Source organism: Pelodiscus sinensis, chromosome 16 (assembly GCF_052426305.1).
Source record: "Pelodiscus sinensis isolate ZL-2025 chromosome 16, ASM5242630v1, whole genome shotgun sequence".
In the NCBI taxonomy this organism is placed as follows: domain Eukaryota; kingdom Metazoa; phylum Chordata; order Testudines; family Trionychidae; genus Pelodiscus; species Pelodiscus sinensis.
This window is the reverse complement of record NC_143067.1, coordinates 41,680,087-41,700,000: the sequence shown is the minus strand read 5'-3', so window position 1 is coordinate 41,700,000 and position 19,914 is coordinate 41,680,087. Positions and strand designations below refer to the sequence as shown.

General features: G+C 63.5%; 1 protein-coding gene across 2 annotated transcripts in view; it reads right to left on the bottom strand.

The window, feature by feature from the left end:
- The window catches only part of RELL2 (RELT like 2), a 33,667-nt gene that overhangs the window by 4,472 nt on the left and 9,281 nt on the right, over positions 1–19,914 (bottom strand). For both annotated transcript variants that reach the window (XM_075900016.2, XM_089769612.1), the window contains 4 exons: positions 13,223–13,288; positions 12,872–12,938; positions 11,586–11,774; positions 7,322–7,841 (listed from right to left, as the gene is read on the bottom strand). In XM_075900016.2, the coding sequence (XP_075756131.2) occupies positions 7,322–7,841; positions 11,586–11,774; positions 12,872–12,938; positions 13,223–13,288 (842 nt within the window). The remainder of the gene's footprint in view (positions 1–7,321; positions 7,842–11,585; positions 11,775–12,871; positions 12,939–13,222; positions 13,289–19,914) is intronic.

Below are 19,914 nucleotides of genomic sequence, written 5' to 3'. Positions count from 1 at the left end.
TGTGTGTGTGTCGCACGGTCAGTGCCGAGTGCAGTCAGCGCTCACCTCCCTCCCCGTGCCCTGGCTGTACGTGTGTGTGTGTCGCACGGTCAGTGCGGTGTGCAGTCAGCGCTCACCTCCCTCCCTGTGCCCTGGCTGTACGTGTGTGTGTGTCGCACGGTCAGTGCCGAGTGCAGTCAGCGCCCACCTCCCTCCCCGTGCCCTGGCTGTATGTGTGTGTGTGTGTCGCACAATCAGTGCGGTGTGCAGTCAGCGCTCACCTCCCTCCCTGTGCCCTGGCTGTACGTGTGTGTGTGTCGCACGGTCAGTGCCGAGTGCAGTCAGCGCCCACCTCCCTCCCCGTGCCCTGGCTGTACGTGTGTGTCGCACAATCAGTGCGGTGTGCGGTCAGCGCCCACCTCCCTCCCCGTGCCCTGGCTGTACGTGTGTGTCGCACAATCAGTGCTGTGTGCAGTCAGCGCCCACCTCCCTCCCCGTGCCCTGGCTGTACGTGTGTGTCGCACAATCAGTGCTGTGTGCAGTCAGCGCCCACCTCCCTCCCCGTGCCCTGGCTGTACGTGTGTGTCGCACAATCAGTGCTGTGTGCAGTCAGCGCCCACCTCCCTCCCCGTGCCCTGGCTGTACGTGTGTGTCGCACAATCAGTGCTGTGTGCAGTCGGCGCCCACCTCCCTCCCCGTGCCCTGGCTGTACGTGTGTGTCGCACAATCAGTGCGGTGTGCAGTCGGCGCCCACCTCCCTCCCCGTGCCCTGGCTGTACGTGTGTGTCGCACAATCAGTGCAGTGTGCAGTCGGCGCCCACCTCCCTCCCCGTGCCCTGGCTGTACGTGTGTGTCGCACAATCAGTGCGGTGTGCAGTCGGCGCTCACCTCCCTCCCCGTGCCCTGGCTGTACGTGTGTGTCGCACAATCAGTGCGGTGTGCAGTCGGCGCCCACCTCCCTCCCCGTGCCCTGGCTGTACGTGTGTGTCGCACAATCAGTGCGGTGTGCAGTCGGCGCCCACCTCCCTCCCCGTGCCCTGGCTGTACGTGTGTGTCGCACAATCAGTGCGGTGTGCAGTCGGCGCCCACCTCCCTCCCCGTGCCCTGGCTGTACGTGTGTGTCGCACAATCAGTGCGGTGTGCAGTCGGCGCCCACCTCCCTCCCCGTGCCCTGGCTGTACGTGTGTGTCGCACAATCAGTGCGGTGTGCAGTCGGCGCCCACCTCCCTCCCCGTGCCCTGGCTGTACGTGTGTGTCGCACAATCAGTGCGGTGTGCGGTCAGCGCCCACCTCCCTCCCCGTGCCCTGGCTGTACGTGTGTGTCGCACAATCAGTGCGGTGTGCGGTCAGCGCCCACCTCCCTCCCCGTGCCCTGGCTGTACGTGTGTGTCGCACAATCAGTGCGGTGTGCGGTCGGCGCCCACCTCCCTCCCCGTGCCCTGGCTGTACGTGTGTGTCGCACAATCAGTGCGGTGTGCAGTCGGCGCCCACCTCCCTCCCCGTGCCCTGGCTGTACGTGTGTGTCGCACAATCAGTGCGGTGTGCAGTCGGCGCCCACCTCCCTCCCCGTGCCCTGGCTGTACGTGTGTGTCGCACAATCAGTGCGGTGTGCAGTCGGCGCCCACCTCCCTCCCCGTGCCCTGGCTGTACGTGTGTGTCGCACAATCAGTGCGGTGTGCAGTCGGCGCCCACCTCCCTCCCCGTGCCCTGACTGTACGTGTGTGTCGCACAATCAGTGCGGTGTGCAGTCGGCGCCCACCTCCCTCCCCGTGCCCTGGCTGTACGTGTGTGTCGCACAATCAGTGCGGTGTGCAGTCGGCGCCCACCTCCCTCCCCGTGCCCTGGCTGTACGTGTGTGTCGCACAATCAGTGCGGTGTGCAGTCAGCGCCCACCTCCCTCCCCGTGCCCTGGCTGTACGTGTGTGTCGCACAATCAGTGCGGTGTGCGGTCAGCGCCCACCTCCCTCCCCGTGCCCTGGCTGTACGTGTGTGTCGCACAATCAGTGCGGTGTGCGGTCGGCGCCCACCTCCCTCCCCGTGCCCTGGCTGTACGTGTGTGTCGCACAATCAGTGCGGTGTGCAGTCGGCGCCCACCTCCCTCCCCGTGCCCTGGCTGTACGTGTGTGTCGCACAATCAGTGCGGTGTGCAGTCGGCGCCCACCTCCCTCCCCGTGCCCTGGCTGTACGTGTGTGTCGCACAATCAGTGCGGTGTGCAGTCGGCGCCCACCTCCCTCCCCGTGCCCTGGCTGTACGTGTGTGTCGCACAATCAGTGCGGTGTGCAGTCGGCGCCCACCTCCCTCCCCGTGCCCTGGCTGTACGTGTGTGTCGCACAATCAGTGCGGTGTGCAGTCGGCGCCCACCTCCCTCCCCGTGCCCTGGCTGTACGTGTGTCTCGCACAATCAGTGCGGTGTGCAGTCGGCGCCCACCTCCCTCCCCGTGCCCTGGCTGTACGTGTGTGTCGCACAATCAGTGCGGTGTGCAGTCGGCGCCCACCTCCCTCCCCGTGCCCTGGCTGTACGTGTGTGTCGCACAATCAGTGCGGTGTGCAGTCGGCGCCCACCTCCCTCCCCGTGCCCTGGCTGTACGTGTGTGTCGCACAATCAGTGCGGTGTGCAGTCGGCGCCCACCTCCCTCCCCGTGCCCTGGCTGTACGTGTGTGTCGCACAATCAGTGCGGTGTGCAGTCGGCGCCCACCTCCCTCCCCGTGCCCTGGCTGTACGTGTGTGTCGCACAATCAGTGCGGTGTGCAGTCGGCGCCCACCTCCCTCCCCGTGCCCTGGCTGTACGTGTGTGTCGCACAATCAGTGCGGTGTGCAGTCGGCGCCCACCTCCCTCCCCGTGCCCTGGCTGTACGTGTGTGTCGCACAATCAGTGCGGTGTGCAGTCAGCGCCCACCTCCCTCCCCGTGCCCTGGCTGTACGTGTGTGTCGCACAATCAGTGCGGTGTGCAGTCGGCGCCCACCTCCCTCCCCGTGCCCTGGCTGTACGTGTGTGTCGCACAATCAGTGCTGTGTGCAGTCGGCGCCCACCTCCCTCCCCGTGCCCTGGCTGTACGTGTGTCTCGCACAATCAGTGCGGTGTGCAGTCGGCGCCCACCTCCCTCCCCGTGCCCTGGCTGTACGTGTGTGTCGCACAATCAGTGCGGTGTGCAGTCGGCGCCCACCTCCCTCCCCGTGCCCTGGCTGTACGTGTGTGTCGCACAATCAGTGCGGTGTGCAGTCGGCGCCCACCTCCCTCCCCGTGCCCTGGCTGTACGTGTGTGTCGCACAATCAGTGCGGTGTGCGGTCAGCGCCCACCTCCCTCCCCGTGCTAGGCAGGAGGGGGTTGTATCGGCAGTGGCCTAGCACGCATTCTGCCGTTGTGCCTCGTGGCTTTCTGCCCTCAGACCTCTCGCTTTGGAGGCAGGGCGCTGGTTCCACCCTTCCTCTGTGTGCTCCGGCTGAAGAGTCCGGGTGCAGGCGGCCCTGACTTCAGATCCACAAGGAACGGCACTTGGGATGGTTGGGAAGTGACCCGATTGGACTGCACGTTGGGCTGGCGTTACGAGGGAGCGGGTTGCCCGGCTGAGCCCCAGCGATTTGGCTTAGGATGCAGTTGGGCTGCCCGCACGCTGCAACCCACACCCTGGTGGCACCTAGACCACGGACAGCCAGAGAGAACGAGGGAGCGCTACAGCCTCGGCTGGCAGCCGCTGGCACCATAGCTGAAGCCGGAAGGCTCCTACGCTGAGCCAGAGAGGCCCCGGGCTCCAGTGCACCCGGGGGCGGTTCCACCACTGGCAGAGGAGGCAAGGTGTGTGCGTACGATTCCCGGGGGCTGCTTTGGCAGGGGAGGCCGGCAGGACACGTTTCTGGCTGGCAGCTGCTGGGCTCCCTGGGGACTCGGGAGAGAACCAGGCGTGGCTGGCGGACGCAGCTCCCCCAGGGCGGGGTGGGACTGGCCGGCTGGATGTCGGAGCAGCCATCCTGTGCAAAGGGCATGAGAGGATGGGTGACCCAGCCGCGCCCCGGGCTGGCTTTGTCCACGTAGGTCACCGTTTGCCTTGGCTTGTCCCGTCCCTTCGACTGTACCAGGGCCAGCGCCCCCCCGCCCCCAAAGGATGGTCATTTCCATTGGGAAAGGCTGGCCCGGGGCGGGGCCGGGGCTGTGCGCACGACGGCAGCATCGTCCATGCCAGGCTGGCAGGCTGCTGCTGGGGCGTTGCCCCGGGACGAGGCAGGCTGGGCCTTGGGCAGCAAGCCGGGTTGGGTCACGTTCACCTCCCCCTCTTTGGGCCCACGCTGCGGGGCCATCGGGCGCGGGCCCAGCCTGGGAAACAAGGAGCAGCAGAGCGTTGTCCCTGCGGTGACCTGCCCTCCGAGAGTCTCTAAGGGCTCCCCGGCCCAGGGCGGGACAGCGGAGCCAGCGGCGGGAGAGCTGCTCCCTGCCCCTCGGGGTCCGCGGCCCAGCGCGTGCGGGTGGGGCGCCGCGGGGAACTCCCGTGTAAACGCTGCTCTGGGTGCTCCAGCCACGCACTGGGCCCGGAGCCCCCGGCATGGAGCCCGTCCCTCCCCGCCCCGCTCCTCGGCGCGGCCCTTGCAGGCCCTGTGCTTGCAGCGCCAGCTGGGAGGCAGGGGCTTGTTCCTGCTCCCCTCCCCGGGGAACCCTGCCCTTCGCTCCAGGCAGCCCCACGCGCTCTGCCTCGGTGCCTCGCTGGGCCTGGCGCCCGGGGACTTGCCTCTGACCCGACTGTGCCCTGCCCGGCCCGTTCCAGGGCAGGTCCTGCCTCCCCCAGATAATTCCAGCAGCCCCCAGAGTGAGACCCAGCCCGTCCCTGCAAGCCAGGGCCGAGCCCGCGGGACACTGGCCCAGGCGGGCCCACACAAAGACAGAACTAGAAAATCAACCATGACGCTCCCAAAGGGCGGCATTCAAGGCCGGGTTGGCCCCTGGGTTGGCCCCTGGCCCTGCCCATCCCCAGCCACTGGACTCAGAAGGATGTTGCCCGGCTGGCTGACTAGCAGGGACAGGATTGCGGCTGTTTCCCTCAGTTCTCTGAGGAAGCTCTCCCGGCAGAGGGCAGGACAGGGCCGTGGGCAGAGGAGGGCTATCCCTGTAGATGTGCGAGGCGTGGGGCCCGGCACTACCAGCGGGCCGTGGCCGTGGGCAGAGGAGGGCTATCCCTGTGGATGTGCGAGGCGTGGGGCCCGGCACTACCAGCGGGCCGTGGCCGTGGGCAGAGGAGGGCTATCCCTGTGGATGTGCGAGGCGTGGGGCCCGGCACTACCAGCGGGCCGTGGCCGTGGACAGAGGAGGGCTATCCCTGTGGATGTGCACGGCGTGGGGCCCGGCACCACCAGCGGGCCGTGGCCGTGGACAGAGGAGGGCTATCCCTGTAGATGTGCGAGGCGTGGGGCCCGGCACCACCAGCGGGCCGTGGCCGTGGACAGAGGAGGGCTATCCCTGTAGATGTGCGAGGCGTGGGGCCCGGCACTACCAGCGGGCCGTGGCCATGGACAGAGGAGGGCTATCCCTGTGGATGTGCACGGCGTGGGGCCCGGCACTACCAGCGGGCCGTGGCCGTGGACAGAGGAGGGCTATCCCTGTGGATGTGCGAGGCGTGGGGCCCGGCACTACCAGCGGGCCGTGGCCGTGGACAGAGGAGGGCTATCCCTGTGGATGTGCACGGCGTGGGGCCCGGCACTACCAGCGGGCCGTGGCCGTGGACAGAGGAGGGCTATCCCTGTGGATGTGCGAGGCGTGGGGCCCGGCGCTGCCAGCGGGCCGTGGCCGTGGACAGAGGAGGGCTCTCCCTGTGGATGTGCGAGGCGTGGGGCCCGGCACTACCAGCGGGCCGTGGCCGTGGGCAGAGGAGGGCTATCCCTGTGGATGTGCGAGGCGTGGGGCCCGGCACTACCAGCGGGCCGTGGCCGTGGGCAGAGGAGGGCTATCCCTGTGGATGTGCGAGGCGTGGGGCCCGGCACTACCAGCGGGCCGTGGCCGTGGGCAGAGGAGGGCTATCCCTGTGGATGTGCACGGCGTGGGGCCCGGCACTACCAGCGGGCCGTGGCCGTGGACAGAGGAGGGCTATCCCTGTGGATGTGCGAGGCGTGGGGCCCGGCACTACCAGCGGGCCGTGGCCGTGGACAGAGGAGGGCTATCCCTGTGGATGTGCACGGCGTGGGGCCCGGCACTACCAGCGGGCCGTGGCCGTGGACAGAGGAGGGCTATCCCTGTGGATGTGCGAGGCGTGGGGCCCGGCACTACCAGCGGGCCGTGGCCGTGGACAGAGGAGGGCTATCCCTGTGGATGTGCACGGCGTGGGGCCCGGCACTACCAGCGGGCCGTGGCCGTGGACAGAGGAGGGCTATCCCTGTGGATGTGCGAGGCGTGGGGCCCGGCACTACCAGCGGGCCGTGGCCGTGGGCAGAGGAGGGCTCTCCCTGTGGATGTGCGAGGCGTGGGGCCCAGCGCTGCCAGTGGACCGTGGCCGTGGCCATGGGCAGAGCAGGGCTGTCCCTGTGGATGTGCGAGGCGTGGGGCCCACCGCTGCCAGTGGGCTGTGGCCGTGGCCATGGGCAGAGCAGGGCTGTCCCTGTGGATGTGCAAGGCATGGGGCCCACCGCTGCCAGTGGACCGTGGCCGTGGCCATGGGCAGAGCAGGGCTGTCCCTGTGGATGTGCAAGGCGTGGGGCCCGGCGCTGCCAGTGGGCCGTGGCCGTGGCCATGGGCAGAGCAGGGCTGTCCCTGTGGATGTGTGAGGCGTGGGGCCCGGCGCTGCCAGTGGGCCGTGGCCGTGGCCATGGGCAGAGCAGGGCTGTCCCTGTGGATGTGCAAGGCATGGGGCCCACCGCTGCCAGTGGACCGTGGCCGTGGCCATGGGCAGAGCAGGGCTGTCCCTGTGGATGTGCGAGGCGTGGGGCCCGGCGCTGCCAGTGGGCCGTGGCCGTGGCCATGGGCAGAGCAGGGCTGTCCCTGTGGATGTGCAAGGTGTGGGGCCCGGCGCTGCCAGTGGGCCGTGGCCGTGGCCATGGGCAGAGCAGGGCTGTCCCTGTGGATGTGTGAGTCTGAGGGCAGGCCCGACGCGGAGCCAGGACCAGAGCCGTGCTAACAGCACCACTAGCTGGGGTGACACCTGCTGCACGTGTCCGGGCGCAGATGCTGCGGTTGCTACAATGTCTGCAGGGGGGCAGAGCTCCCATCCGGGGCAGCGCCTCCTCAGCCCGTGGCTCGTCTGCCCCATCCATGCCAGCCCCTTACATGGTGCCAGGGCAGCCTTCCCCCCGCCCCCACCGCCAGGCCTCCCTGCAGAGCCCCAGGTGCAATTCGGGGGCGAGGCAGGCGGGGAAGGGACCCTACCTGTTGCCCCATGTCCTCCACTCTGGAGTCTTCCGTCTCGGCAGCCTGCTTTCCAGCCGCAGTACCCGGGCTTCCTCCTGGCGCCCTGCGGCTTCCTTTCACGCCTTCCGTGTCGTTAGCGGCTCCTGGCTCCACCCCCTCCTGCAGGCTGCCAGGTGGCTCCACCTGCAAGTCTGCAGGGGCTCCAGCGTGCTGCGTGCCTGGGGCCTGACGCCCCTCCCCCTTGCTCTGATCAGCTCCATCCCCAGGGGCAGGGTCCTGGAGGCCAGTGTCCTGCAGCGAGCTCGTCTGCCCGAGCCCCCTCCCTGCCGGTCCATCGGTGGGAGCATCCTCCCCTTGGACTGTTCCATTCGGACAGCTCCCCTTCGGGACGGTTCCATTCTGCAGCCCCTCGGCAGGGAGCGGCTCGCTGCTGGGGGCCACCGGGGACGGGGCACCGGCTTCCTTGGTGCCGTCAGGAAGTGCTGCATCCTGCTGCTCTGGGAAAACGGCCTTCTTCTCGATGTGGGTCACGTGGAACCTGCCAGGGCACAAGCGCGTCACTCCCTCCCATCTCCCGCCTTCCGCCCCCACCCTCGGACCCACTGGTTCCCCGTGTGCTGGGCTGTGCCTAGGCAGGAACGGGTTCATCCCACCCTGCTGGGGTGTCCCCAGGGCCGTGCTCATGCTCCTATAAAGGAGACCAGCCTGGGGACTCTTCCAGCCCTTGCCTTGGCGGCTGGAGTCCCTGACACCCAGGCTGGAGACCTGTTGCCTACAGGCAGCCAGCCCAAGCCAGCAGCCACTGGGGAGCTCGTGAGGTCAGCCAGCCTGCAGCGCCAGGACGCCCAGTAGACCGTGATCCCAAGAGGGGCAGTGCCTGGTAGCTCCGCCCATCTAGGTCTGCGCCTTGCACTTGGGTTCCCCACGGACCCAGTAGCAGCCTATTCCACCACTGTTAGTGCCCTGCATCTGGAGCCAGTGGAGTTCATTGGCGCTGGGTCCCCTTACCCTGCCTGCCACCCCCTTGGTGGCGGTCCCCAGATTTGCTCATTAGGTCTTTCTGCTGTGCACTCAAGGGCTGCTATATTGACTCTGACCAATAGGCTGTGCTGCCCTGCCCTTGAGGACCACTGTACAGACTCTGACCACTAGTCTACACTGCGCTGTGCTTGTGGGCAGCCGTGTTGTCTGGAGCCATTAAGCCAGGCAGCCCAGAACTGAAGGGCTGCTGCTTAGACTCTGGCCATTGGGCTGCACTGTTATGTGGGTAGCCTGTAACGGCAGTGTCAGGGCACCCACGATCTACCCCCACAGGCGGAAGGGGTGTGCACACACGGCCACTCATGGCGGAGAAGGCGGGCAATGGCCAGGCCCTATTGAAAGGCCCCAAGGGGCGGAGCGTACCAAGAAGGTCTCCTTTCTCTGTCCGCCTATCCATGGAGAAAATATTGAAATGGCTGTTGGAGAGGTGGTGCCAGCAGGCCCCCCAATAACAGCAACACCAGGCCCAGCTGTTCCAGCAAGTCACAACCCAGCAGCAACAGCTACCGAGGGATGTGGCAGCCGGAGAGCTTGGTCCAACAGCTAGCAACACGGATGCGTCCAGCAGGGCTGCTGAGCCCCGGATCATCCAGCGAAGACACAGGGACTCTTCCCACTGGCCTTTTGCGGCAGCTTCAGAAATGGGATCCAGTGATGAGCTGAGGCATTTTTGACAACCTCTGAATGCACGGCCACTCCGTCCTGCACGCTGGCTTAGGGCTCCTGCCCCGGCATGATCACTGGGCCCGGAGCAAAGCGCACGGTGCTGACTGCTGGTGAGCAGGCATCACTCAGCCAGCAGTGCCGAGCCAGGGAAGAGGAACGGGCTGCTGCCCCGGAGAGAGGGCCGGGATCAGCTCCCTTGTTGTGCGGTGGGCGCTGGGGAGGGGAGAAGCGTTCTCTGTGGCCACAGACGAAGGGGGAAGGGAGCAAGCAGACCTGGGCTCTGGCTTTTCCCCTGCCACTGGCCCAAGGGGCGACTTCGGGTGAGACTCGGTGACGCTCTAGGCCGGGGTGGCCAACCCGTTCCAGACAAAGAGCCACAATAGCAGTGGGGACAGCGTGAAGAGCCAGGGGGGAAAAAAAAAAGCTCCGCGCTGGGGTGCTGTTATGCTGTCCCAGGGCACGCTGTCCCCACTGGGAAGGGGTGAGAAGTGCAGGCTGAGGCAGGGAATTTAGCTGCAGGAGGAAGTAGAGAAGAGGCTGCTGGCTCAGGGAGGGGGCTCCAGGCTGGAGAGGGCTGGGATCAGGGAGGGTTGGGGTGCTGAGCAAGCTGCAGGCCTGTGGCTGGGAGGGTGCAGGAGCTTGGGCTGGAGTGCGTGAGGGGCTCAGGGCAGGGAGGCTGGGAGTAGGAGGGGCTCAGGACACAGATTTGCGGTGTGTGGATGGTGCAGGAGTGTTGTGGCAGCAGACTGGGGATGTGGGGGTCATTGAGTTTGGGGCTGTGAGAGGCTCAGGACAGGGGGTTCCAGTGTATGACAGGCTCAGGTTTGGGGTCTGCAGGAGTGTTATGATGCTGCGGCCAGATGGGGGCTTGGCCCCAGTTGGGGACTTGCTGGCCAGGCTTCATTTTGAAATAAAATATTGTGTCAAACACAAAATGTTTCAGCGTTGTCTTTATTTCTGAGAGGGGCGGGGAACCTGTTTTGAGACAGGGGTCACTGACCCACAGAAAAGTCAGTCGGGGCCACACAAGTGAAATGCAACCCGACTTCCTACCCCGAAGCTTCACTAATGTGGCCCCAACTGTGCTGGGGGAGCAGCAGACAGGGTGCTGGGGCAGGGTGCTGGTGGGGGGGGTCTGCCCAGGGGGAAGGGACAGAGACAACCGGGGCCAGTTCCTGGGGATCCCGGGTCTCAGGATGTGTGCAGGCTGCTCTTCCCCTCCCCTAAACAGCTGGTGCGCTTCCTGAAATGCCCGGTCTGTCGCTCCGCCAGGGACTTCCTTCCCCCAGCTGCCTGCCTGCGCAGGGTGTGTGTGTAGGAGTCCCGGGCTGCAGGCCAGCTCCACCTTCGCAGGGCGCGCTCTTCCTCCGCTCCCCACGACAGCCGCTTCCTGAGAAGTTGGAGCTGGCCTGCAGTCCCAGGGTTCCTTCTCCCTCCCCCTCCTCCTCCCCCCGCGCAGGCAGGCAGCAGGGGAAAGTCCCCAGTGGTGCGACAGACCCGGCATTTCAGGAAGCGCACTAGCTCTTTAGGGAAGCAGCCTGCCCAGAAAGCAAAGCCCTTAGTTGCCCATTGCATAGGGGCCAAAGGGCTCGGCACCCTCTGATCCCGGGAATGCTGGCGCCCCCGCCCAGGCCATGTGACAGGCGGACGGAGGGAGGAGCCTGCTTAGGCAGATCAGAGCAGGGATGGATGCGCCTGGTCGGCTATCAGCCTCGGCTTGTCGGGTAGGCGAGGCACCGCTCGACGCGTCGCTCCCCCACCTTGCTGCCTCTGTATCTGAGGCACCACGGGGGGAGCCGGCTTAAAAGTCACCTCCCCCAGCACCGTCTCCGCGGGGGGAGCAGAGGAGGCAGAGGAGCAACGGGGGAAAGGGCGGGAGCGGGGACCAAAGCAGGCCCTGCTCTCATGGGTCCCGACTGCTGCGCCTCGCCCGTTGAAATGTTCAGGAGCCGCGGGTGGCGCAGCAGGTAGCCAGCGCCCCCTCCACTAATCGAGCAGTGGAGGGAAATTCCATCCGCTCCTCGCTCAGCCGGGGAAGGCACTGGAACGCCCCGGGTGGGAGCTCTGCTCCCCTTGGAACCAGACCGGGCACTGGCCCAGCGTCGCCCACGTCTCTGCTCTTTCGTAAGCCGCTCACGGCTGGCTTTGCTCGACGCGCCTCTGTGCCGCGGATACAGGCGCCTGGGCTGTCTCTTGGCAGGCGCTGCGGTTCGGTGTGGGAGAGGCCACAGCCACGGCCTCAGCCGTCTCTGGAGAATGCCGGAGCGGGGCTTTGCTGACTGCCCCTGCTTGCCCTGGCCGAGCGTGAGGGGCTGGCGAGGGAGGGGCGGATACAAGCGCTCCCTTCCCAAGCCAGGCAGGTAACGCCCGAGCGTCGGGGTCTGGGCTCCCCCCGTTGCCAGCTGAAGGACTGTGGTGGCGACGCAGTGCGGGAGGGCCCCTCTCTCAGCTCCCAGCTGCTCTTGCTAGGGCCAGGCTAAATACCTTCGCCAGCAGCCGCTGCTCCAAGACGCACTGGCGCCCTCAGGCCCTAGGGCCAAGCCGGCGCCAGCGGTGGGGGCCGCGCGCCACGTACCTGCCCACGGAGAAGACCGTGGTCTCGCCAGGGTGCATCTTGCCTTTGCCATCCTTGGACCTGCCTTGGCGATGCAGGGGGGGTCTCTTCCTCTTGCTGCAGTGGATGCAGGGCGCCTGTGCGGAGCCCAGGTGCACCGTGTGGTGATGGGGCAGGCCCCCATCCTGGCTGGTGCGGTGCGGGCAGAGGCTGCGGGAGGACAGCAGAGTCAGGGCAGCGTTCACACGCCCAGAAATGAGGCCCATTTACCGGAGGGTCTGGCTTCTCGGGGCCGAGGCATCAGCCCCCTCCCCCCATCTGCACATCCTCAGTCCTGGCAAGACACCTGCCCGCCAGGCCCTGAGGCTGAGTGGGCCTGGCCAGGGAGCTGGAGCAGACTCAGGCCCCCCAGCACGGGTCCCTGGGCTCTTGGCAATGGCTCTGAGAGAGCAGCTGGCTAGACCCTCAGGCCACACCCGGAAGGCAGGCCAGGCTCAGCCGAGGAGCCAGCCAGGTGGGTCAAAGACAGGAAGCCTGGGGCACAAAGGGGCTGCAGGGGCAACTCTGCACCCGTCCCGGCAGGGGAGAGCAGAGACGGGCAGGCCAGCAGGGCGAGAGCCGGGACCGAGGGGCGAGGGCTGGGTGCTTCGTGGCGGAGCGGTGCCGGGAAGGAGGATGAAAGGCGAAGCTGGTGGAGGGCAGAGGTTGGTTTTGGTTTGCCAGTGGTCCCCAATGCGGTGCCCGTGGGCGCCATGGCACCCACCGGGCCATTTCTGTGCACCCGCCGAGTGACCGGGGCCAGCCCCCCCCCGGGCACGTGGTGCATGGGCGGTGCCAGCCCCTGGGCGCGCAGCATATGGGTGGCTCCGTCCCCGGGTGCCCGGGAGCCCCAAAAGGTTGGGGACCACTGGTTTGGGGTTTGCTGGGGGCTCCAGGGGAGAGGCCCATGAGCCCTGGCCCTGCACGAAGGGTGAATGGAGCAGGTCCGGGAGCCTAGGCCGGACCCAGGTACAGACCGGGCCTGGGTTGTCTGCCAGGCGCGAAGCCCCGTGCGCTAGGGGATAAGGGCTGTAGAGTCCTGAGACGAGCTGACAGAAGGCGCACGGGGCCGAGAGGCGGGGCCGAAGACCTAAGGGAAGGACATGGGACGTCTGTGGTGCGGGACTCCCTGCTGCACCGGAGAGCGGGGCCACCGAGACCTGGCCGGCGACCCGCAGCAAGAGAGGAGGCAGATCGCTGCCAGCAGGGGGTGCTAGACCAGAAATTGCTGCTACGCTGCACCCCATCAACTCCTGCAGGAGCCTCACCTGAGCATAGGCACTGGCACCTCTGCTTCCCCGTCCCCCAGCATCTCCTTCAGGGCCTCCACGTTTGCTGGCAAGGAGAAGAAAGGGGAAGTGGGTGAGGCAGCCAGGTGCTTGGGAACCCCCCTCCCCCCGCACGGGAGCCAAGGAATCTTCCCCCCCCCCTTGTGCGGGAGCCAGGGAGCCCCCCCTCCCCTTGTGCGGGAGCCAGGGAGCCCCCCCTTCCCCTGTGCGGGAGCCAGGGAGCCCCCCCTTCCCCTGTGCGGGAGCCAGGGAGCCCCCCCCCCCCCCCGCCCCTTGTGCGGGAGCCAGGGAGCCCCCCCCGCCCCTTGTGCGGGAGCCAGGGAGCCCCACCTTCATTCTGAATGATGCACCTCACTATCTTCTCCATTGTGTCCTCGTTCAGCTCCTCCTCTTTGGCTGAAAGGAGAGAAAGTGGCAGCAAGTGAGGAGACTGGGGCAGCCCCTGGCGTGGGGCTCAGCCCCTGCCTGCCCCAGCTCTGAAGTGCCACGGAATAAAGGCCACAGCGCTCCAGACGTACCAGTGGAGAGCCTGGAAGCAAGGCTCAGCAGCCACCTCCCTGGGCCTGCTCTCGCACCTGCACTGCTCCGGAGGCCTAGCAGCAGCTGGAACGAGATGTTACTGGGCCCCGTTCTCGGGGGGGGGGGGAGCTCGTCACATCCCCTCGTAGTGGGCACGTGGTGGTAGGAGCTTCAGCGCAGCTCCTCCAGCCTCGCTCCCGTAGAGCGTCTGGGCCTTCCTGCCAGTGGCCAGGGAGGCAGGAGGAAAACGCTCCCTCTCATCGGCTGAGTTCCAAAGGCAAGAAGGCGGCACGTCCGAGAGGAACCACTTCGGATAAAGCCCAGGGCTCAGCCCCCCGTGCCAAGCCGCGTCTCGCCCAGCGCACTCCTGCTCTGCCGTGTGCCGGGGAAGCCGGACTCCTGCTCCCGTAAGTCCAGGGCGGCTGCATTCGAACCCCACTTTCCTGTACAGCTAGGTCACCGGCCCCGGGGACTCCAGAAACCGGCGCCAAAGCAGGTTGCGCCCCTGATGGCCGACTGGCCACTGCTCACACTCCTCAGCTGCCACGAGGCCCGGGGCCTTTGAGCGCCTGGCTCTGCCGTTTCATGCGCCTGATTCACTGGCATTAGGCACTGGGTGGAACGGGCGCCCAGTGAGTTGTCATGGGACACCACGGCCCTGACCCCAAGGCCCTCTCGTGCGGGTGCCAGGCCAGGCCGAGCCCGGCGGCCTGCCTCCAGGGGCAGAACGGGGCGTCACGGAGGGGCCCCGAGAAAAGATCTCTAGTGATTGGAAAGCTGAGCTGGGGAGCCCCTCCCCCAGTGCTGGGCCAGGCCTGCAGCCTCTCGCCAGCCAGCAAAGGGGCCTGGTCGAGCTCGGTGCTGTTGGCGTGGGCCTGCCAGCTAGGGCTGCCAGATGATTGAACCAAAAATACTGAGCACACCCCCCCCCACCAAAAACCAAACCAAAACCCACACCGGGAAGAAATTCTGTTGAAGGGGGGGAAAAGGGGAGACCAAAGTTGTTGATTAAAAAAAAAAGACTCCAAGGACTTCTTAAAAAAAAATTAAAATAAAACAGCATTAGAACAGCATGTCCCCTTTCAGCGCAGGGCTAGGGACGGGGTGGTGAGCACTAAGACCCCGGGGAAACAATGCTTCCCCAGCTCTTCTGACCCGCAGCCATTTTGTGCTGGCAGCCTTGGGGAAGCAGATCAGCATGGGGTCGGGGGGCTGGGGGTTTTGGGGGCCAGGTGCTGAGTGTTTGGAGGGTTGCCAGGTGCTGGCCAGGGAAAAATTCAGAAAATACCCGACATTTTAGGACATCTCAGGTGTCTCTGAATTTTTTTACCGGGCAGGAGCAGAAAATACCGGACGGTCTGGGTGAATACTGGACACCTGGCAACCCTGCTCCAGCGCCTGAGCGACCCCGGCTAACGACTGCAGGGCAGCCCACGCAGGTCTCTGGAGCCCAGCTGCTCCCGCCTGGCTCTGAGGCTACCCGGCGGTCCAGGCTGCACCTGTGCGGGTGGGGGGGGGCCCGGGGCTGCCCTGGGCTGGCCCCAGCTCGCTGCTGTGCGGTGGGACTCAGGGCAGTGACCCGAGAGCTGCTGGGGCACTTGGAAAAGGCCTGGTGGTGCCGGCTCTGCCAGGAAATTGCCGAGCGAACGTGGCCCCTTAGAGCGGCTCCGCCCCCAACTGGACTCACTGACCACCGGAGCTTTGCAGTGACCCGCCCGGGCCAACCAGCCCTTCCTGCTGCCCCTCCCCCGCCCTGCTGGCCACATGGCTCTCGGCGCCCTGAGCCGATCACCCCTGAGCCCACCCTGCAGTGGCTGGGGACACGCTGCCCCAGGCTGGAGGGAGACTGACCTGTGGCCGGAATCCCCGCCCTCCGCTGAAACCGACCTCTGGGGATTCTCTTTGTGGCCAGGGGCTTTAGCGTATGAAGCTTCATTTGCCCGTCGGTTCATTTTCTGCTGCCCCCTGTAATCACTGACAACCCGTTCCCTGAACCCTGCGTCTGTTTCCACAGGCCAGCTGTGCAATCCGTTCCGGGGGGAGCGCTGGGGCGTCCCGTCCTGCCTGCTGAAGGCGGGCGCTCTCCTGAGCAGCACGGCGCAGCTTGCTGTTGGGTGATGCTCGAGACCTTTATGGCATTTGTAACTAGGACTCCATTTGCAGCTGTGACACTTTGAGGTAAACAAGAACTGGAATAGACCGGTTTTTCCCGCCAGAAGGCAAGATTGGCTGCTTTTACCTCAGGCGTTGCACACAGATGTCCCTATAATCACTCCAGTTTCCCACCACTACTCAGATATAGGGACTACCCCTCCAAGAGGTCGGGTTCTTCTGCTGTCCCCACCTCTGTCTTGGACACCAGCGTGGCTGCTGAGGTGCTTCCTCCACACCCTGTAGCACAGGCTCAGTGGCTGCATCCGGGGCACGCCAGTCCAGTACCTGCTGCTGTCCCGTATGCCATCAGGAGAGTGACATCAGGCCGTGTTTCCTTATCATCATCTCCCGCCTTCTGTGGTGAAGGGCCAGAAGCTGCTGTGAAGCCGGAGGAATGCTCCGAGGACAGGGACCGCGTTCCGTGCCGTCGGTGGTGAAGACCCAGAGCTGCTCTTAGGGAACGTGCTCACAGACCGAGCCATCAGTATATCCTCATGGGATCTCCCTAGAGCACTGGTCCCCAACCATTTGAGGTTGCCAGGAGCCAGGGAGCATGGCCGTTCGCCCGCCGGGCGCCAGGGGGCGGGGACACTTGCGCGCCCGGGGGGCGGCCCCCCATAGCCACGCGCCCGGGGCCGGTGCCCCCTCCAAGGGCTGCGCGCCCGGGGCCGGCGCTCCCCCCCCGCAAGCGCCGCGCGCCTGGGGCCGGTGCTCCCCCCCAAGTGCCGCACGTCCGGGACCGGCGCTTCCCCCGCTGTGCACCGCGCGCCTGGGGCCAGCACCCCCTGCAAGCGCCGCGCGCCCAGAGCACGGGCGGCCAATCTGCGGCGCTCCTGGGGCCGACACTCACCGTGCGCCATGTGCCCGGGGCCGGCTCCAGCACCGGCTCCGTGCATGCGCCATGTGCCCGGGGCCAGGCCAGCCCCGAGCACTTGGCGGGCGCACACAAATGCCCCCGCAGGCACCGTGTTGGGGACCATGGCCCTAGAGCTTCTCCCTACGAGCTTTACATTAGCTTGAAGGTTTGAGGTCCTCGGCACCATCTGATCGTCAACCATCCACGACTGTAACATTTACCTTCCTTATTTGTCCGGGGTTTGTGATTTGGTGCTACAATTGGGGTTTATTGTTGTTGTGTTATCAACAAAACACGCCAGCTTAGCCTAATCCACAGAGAGCGGTTGGTACAGATGGTATTTCTCCTTATTTCAGGTAAAATCCTTCAAGTCAGAGCTGATCTGTTCTCTGGCCTGGCTCTAACAGCTTCTTGTACGTCCCCTTAGAGAGGGGAGGCAGTCTCAAAAGCCAGATTAAAGATAATCATCGATTGCTTCCCATGCCTTCAATAGAATCCCCCCAGCGCAGGACATCTTTCTTCCATTCGCCCAATGGAAAAATACCAAATTCAAGATGGATTCCAGCCCCAGATGGCACGGTCACATGTCTTTGTAAAACCAATCACAGTTTAGGCTTATAGGGAAAAAAACCACCACGTACAGATTGTTGCCTGGAGCATTGGGCCATTAATGTGACTGGCAGCTGGAAACTGTTGGCTTCCAATTAAAGTTTGAAATCTAGAAGCCTCTGCCGATTGGCTGAGCCTTAGTAGGGAGAGGGACTATTAGGCAGTCCAGGGCTTTATAAAGGAGTGAGTCAGCGACCAGGGAGGTTGCGAACAGGTGATTGCAAACAGGGAGTTTAGGGTGGGAGTTGGGAAGGGGGTGAAGTTCTTTTGTCTTTCCTTTAAACCCTTTTTTAGGACAGCAGGTATGACTGGTGATAGGTCTGCTGTTGTTACCTGCACAGCGTGTGCCATGTTTGTCTTCCTCCCAGAAGAAAGAAGGGATTTCATCTGCACGAAGTGCAAGCTGGTCGCCATTTTGGAGGAAAAAATTAGAGGACTGGAGGCCCAAGTGTCGCCCCTACACTCGATCAGAGAGGATGAAGACTTCTTCGTTAGAAGGCAGCGTTTAATCCTGCAAGCAAGGCAGGTGGAAGAGCCAGAGTGGGCAGTACGGGACCAGGAAGAGAACTGGCAGCATGACCACCACCCCCAAAAGAAGAAGGTGGGTGGTGGTGGTCGGAGACTCCCTCCTAAGAGGGACTGAGCCATCCATCTGCTGTCCGGACCTGGAATCTCGAGAGGTGTGCTGTTTACCAGGAGCTTGAATTCAGAATGTGACTGAGAGGCTTACCAAGCTGATCAAACCTTCGGATCGCTACCCCTTCCTGCTTCTCCATGTGGGAACTAAAGGTACGACCAAGAATGACCTTGAGTGGGTTACTATGGATTGTGTAGCACTGGGAAGAAGGATCAAAGAATTCGGAGCGCAAGTGGTGTTCTTGTCCATCCTCCCTGCTGAAGGGAAAGGACTGAGTAGGGATCGTCGAATTGAGGACGTAAATGCGTGGTTGCGCAAGTGGTGTCGCAGAGAGGGCTTTGGTTTCTTCGACCATGGGACTCTGTTCCGCGCACAAGGATTGTTGGGAAGAGATGGGATCCACCTAACCAAGAGAGAAAAGAGCATCTTTGCAGGCAGCTTGCAAACCTAGTGAGGAGGCTTTAAACTAGGTTCGTTGGAGGACGGTGACCAAAGCCCTGAGGGGAGTGGGGAAGTCGGATACCAGGAAGAAATGCAGAGAGGAAAGAGCAACAAAGGTGGACCCCTGATTCGAATGGAGAAGGTAGGGCATTTGACTGGTTATCTGAAGTGTTTGTACACCAATGCGAGAAGCCTGGGTAACAAACAGGAAGAATTGGAGGCCCTGGCCCAGTCCAAGACCTACGATTTGATTGGGATAACAGAGACTTGGTGGGATGACTCGCATGACTGGAGCGCTGTCTTGGAAGGGTATAGACTGTTCAGGAAGAATAGGCAGGGGAGAAAAGGAGGAGGAGTTGCATTGTATGTAAGAGAACACTATGATTGCTCAGAACTCCAGTATGTAGAGGGAGAAAAGCCTGTTGAGAGTCTATGGGTCAAGTTTAGAGGTGCAAGCAACAGCAGTGATGGTGTGGTTGGCATCTGCTACAGGCTGCCGAATCAGGTGGATGAGGTAGATGAGGCTTTCTTCAGACAACTGAGAGAAGTTTCCAGATTACAGGCCCTGGTTCTCATGGGGGACTTTAATCACCCTGACATCTGTGGGGTGTATCAATATGGCAGTACACAGACAATTTTGGAGAATGTTGGGGATAACTTCTTGGTACAAGTACTGCAGGATCCAACCAGGGGCTATATGCAGCTTGACCTGTTGCTCACAGATAGGGAGGAACTCATAGGAGAAGTAGAGGTGAGTGACAACCTGGGAAGCAGTGATCATGAGATGGCAGATTTCAGGACTCTGACCAAAGGAAGAAAAGAGAGTAGTAAAATACACACCTTGGACTTCAGAAAAGCAGACTTTCACTCCCTCAGACCTCTGATGGGCAGAATCCACAGGGATGCTAACATGAAGGGGAAAGGAGTCCAGGACAGCAGGCAGTATTTTAAGGAAGCCTTATTGAAGGCACAGAAAGAAAGCATTCCAATGCATAGAAAGAGAAGCAAATATGGTAGGAGACCGGATTGGCTCACCGAGGAAATCCTTGGTGAATTTAAGCACAAAAAGGGAGCTTGCAAAAAGTGGAAACTTGGACAGATGACTAGGGAGGGGTATAAATGTACAGCTCAAGAATGCAGGGGGTTATCAGGAAGGCGAAAGCGCAATTGGAATTGCAATTCGCAAGGGATGTGAAGGATACAAGAAAGGTTTCTACAGGCATGTTAACAAGAAGAACGTGATCAGAGAGGGTGTGTGGCCCCTACTGGATGAGGGAGGTAACCTACGGTATGTCTACACTGCCACCCTAGTTCGAAGTAGGGTGGCTAATGTAGGCATTCGAAGTTGCGAATGAAGCCCAGGATTTAAATATCCCAGGCTTCATTTGCATCTTGCCGGGCGCCGCCATTTTTAAATCCCCGTTAGTGCGGACTCCGTGCCCGCGGCTACATGCGGCACGGAGTAGGTAGTTTGAATTAGGCTCTCAAATTCGAACTACCGTTACTCCTCGTGGAACGAGGTGTACCGGTAGTTCGAATTAGAGAGCCTAATTCAAACTACCTACTCCGTGCCACGTGTAGCCGCGGTCACGGAGTCCGCACTAACGGGGATTTAAAAATGGCGGCGCCCGGCAAGATGCAAATGAAGCCTGGGATATTTAAATCCTGGGCTTCATTTGCAACTTCGAATGCCTACATTAGCCACCCTACTTCGAACTAGGGTGGCAGTGTAGACATACCCCCAGTGACAGATGATGTGGGGAAAGCTGAAGTACTCAATGCTTTCTTTGCCTCTCTATTCACGGA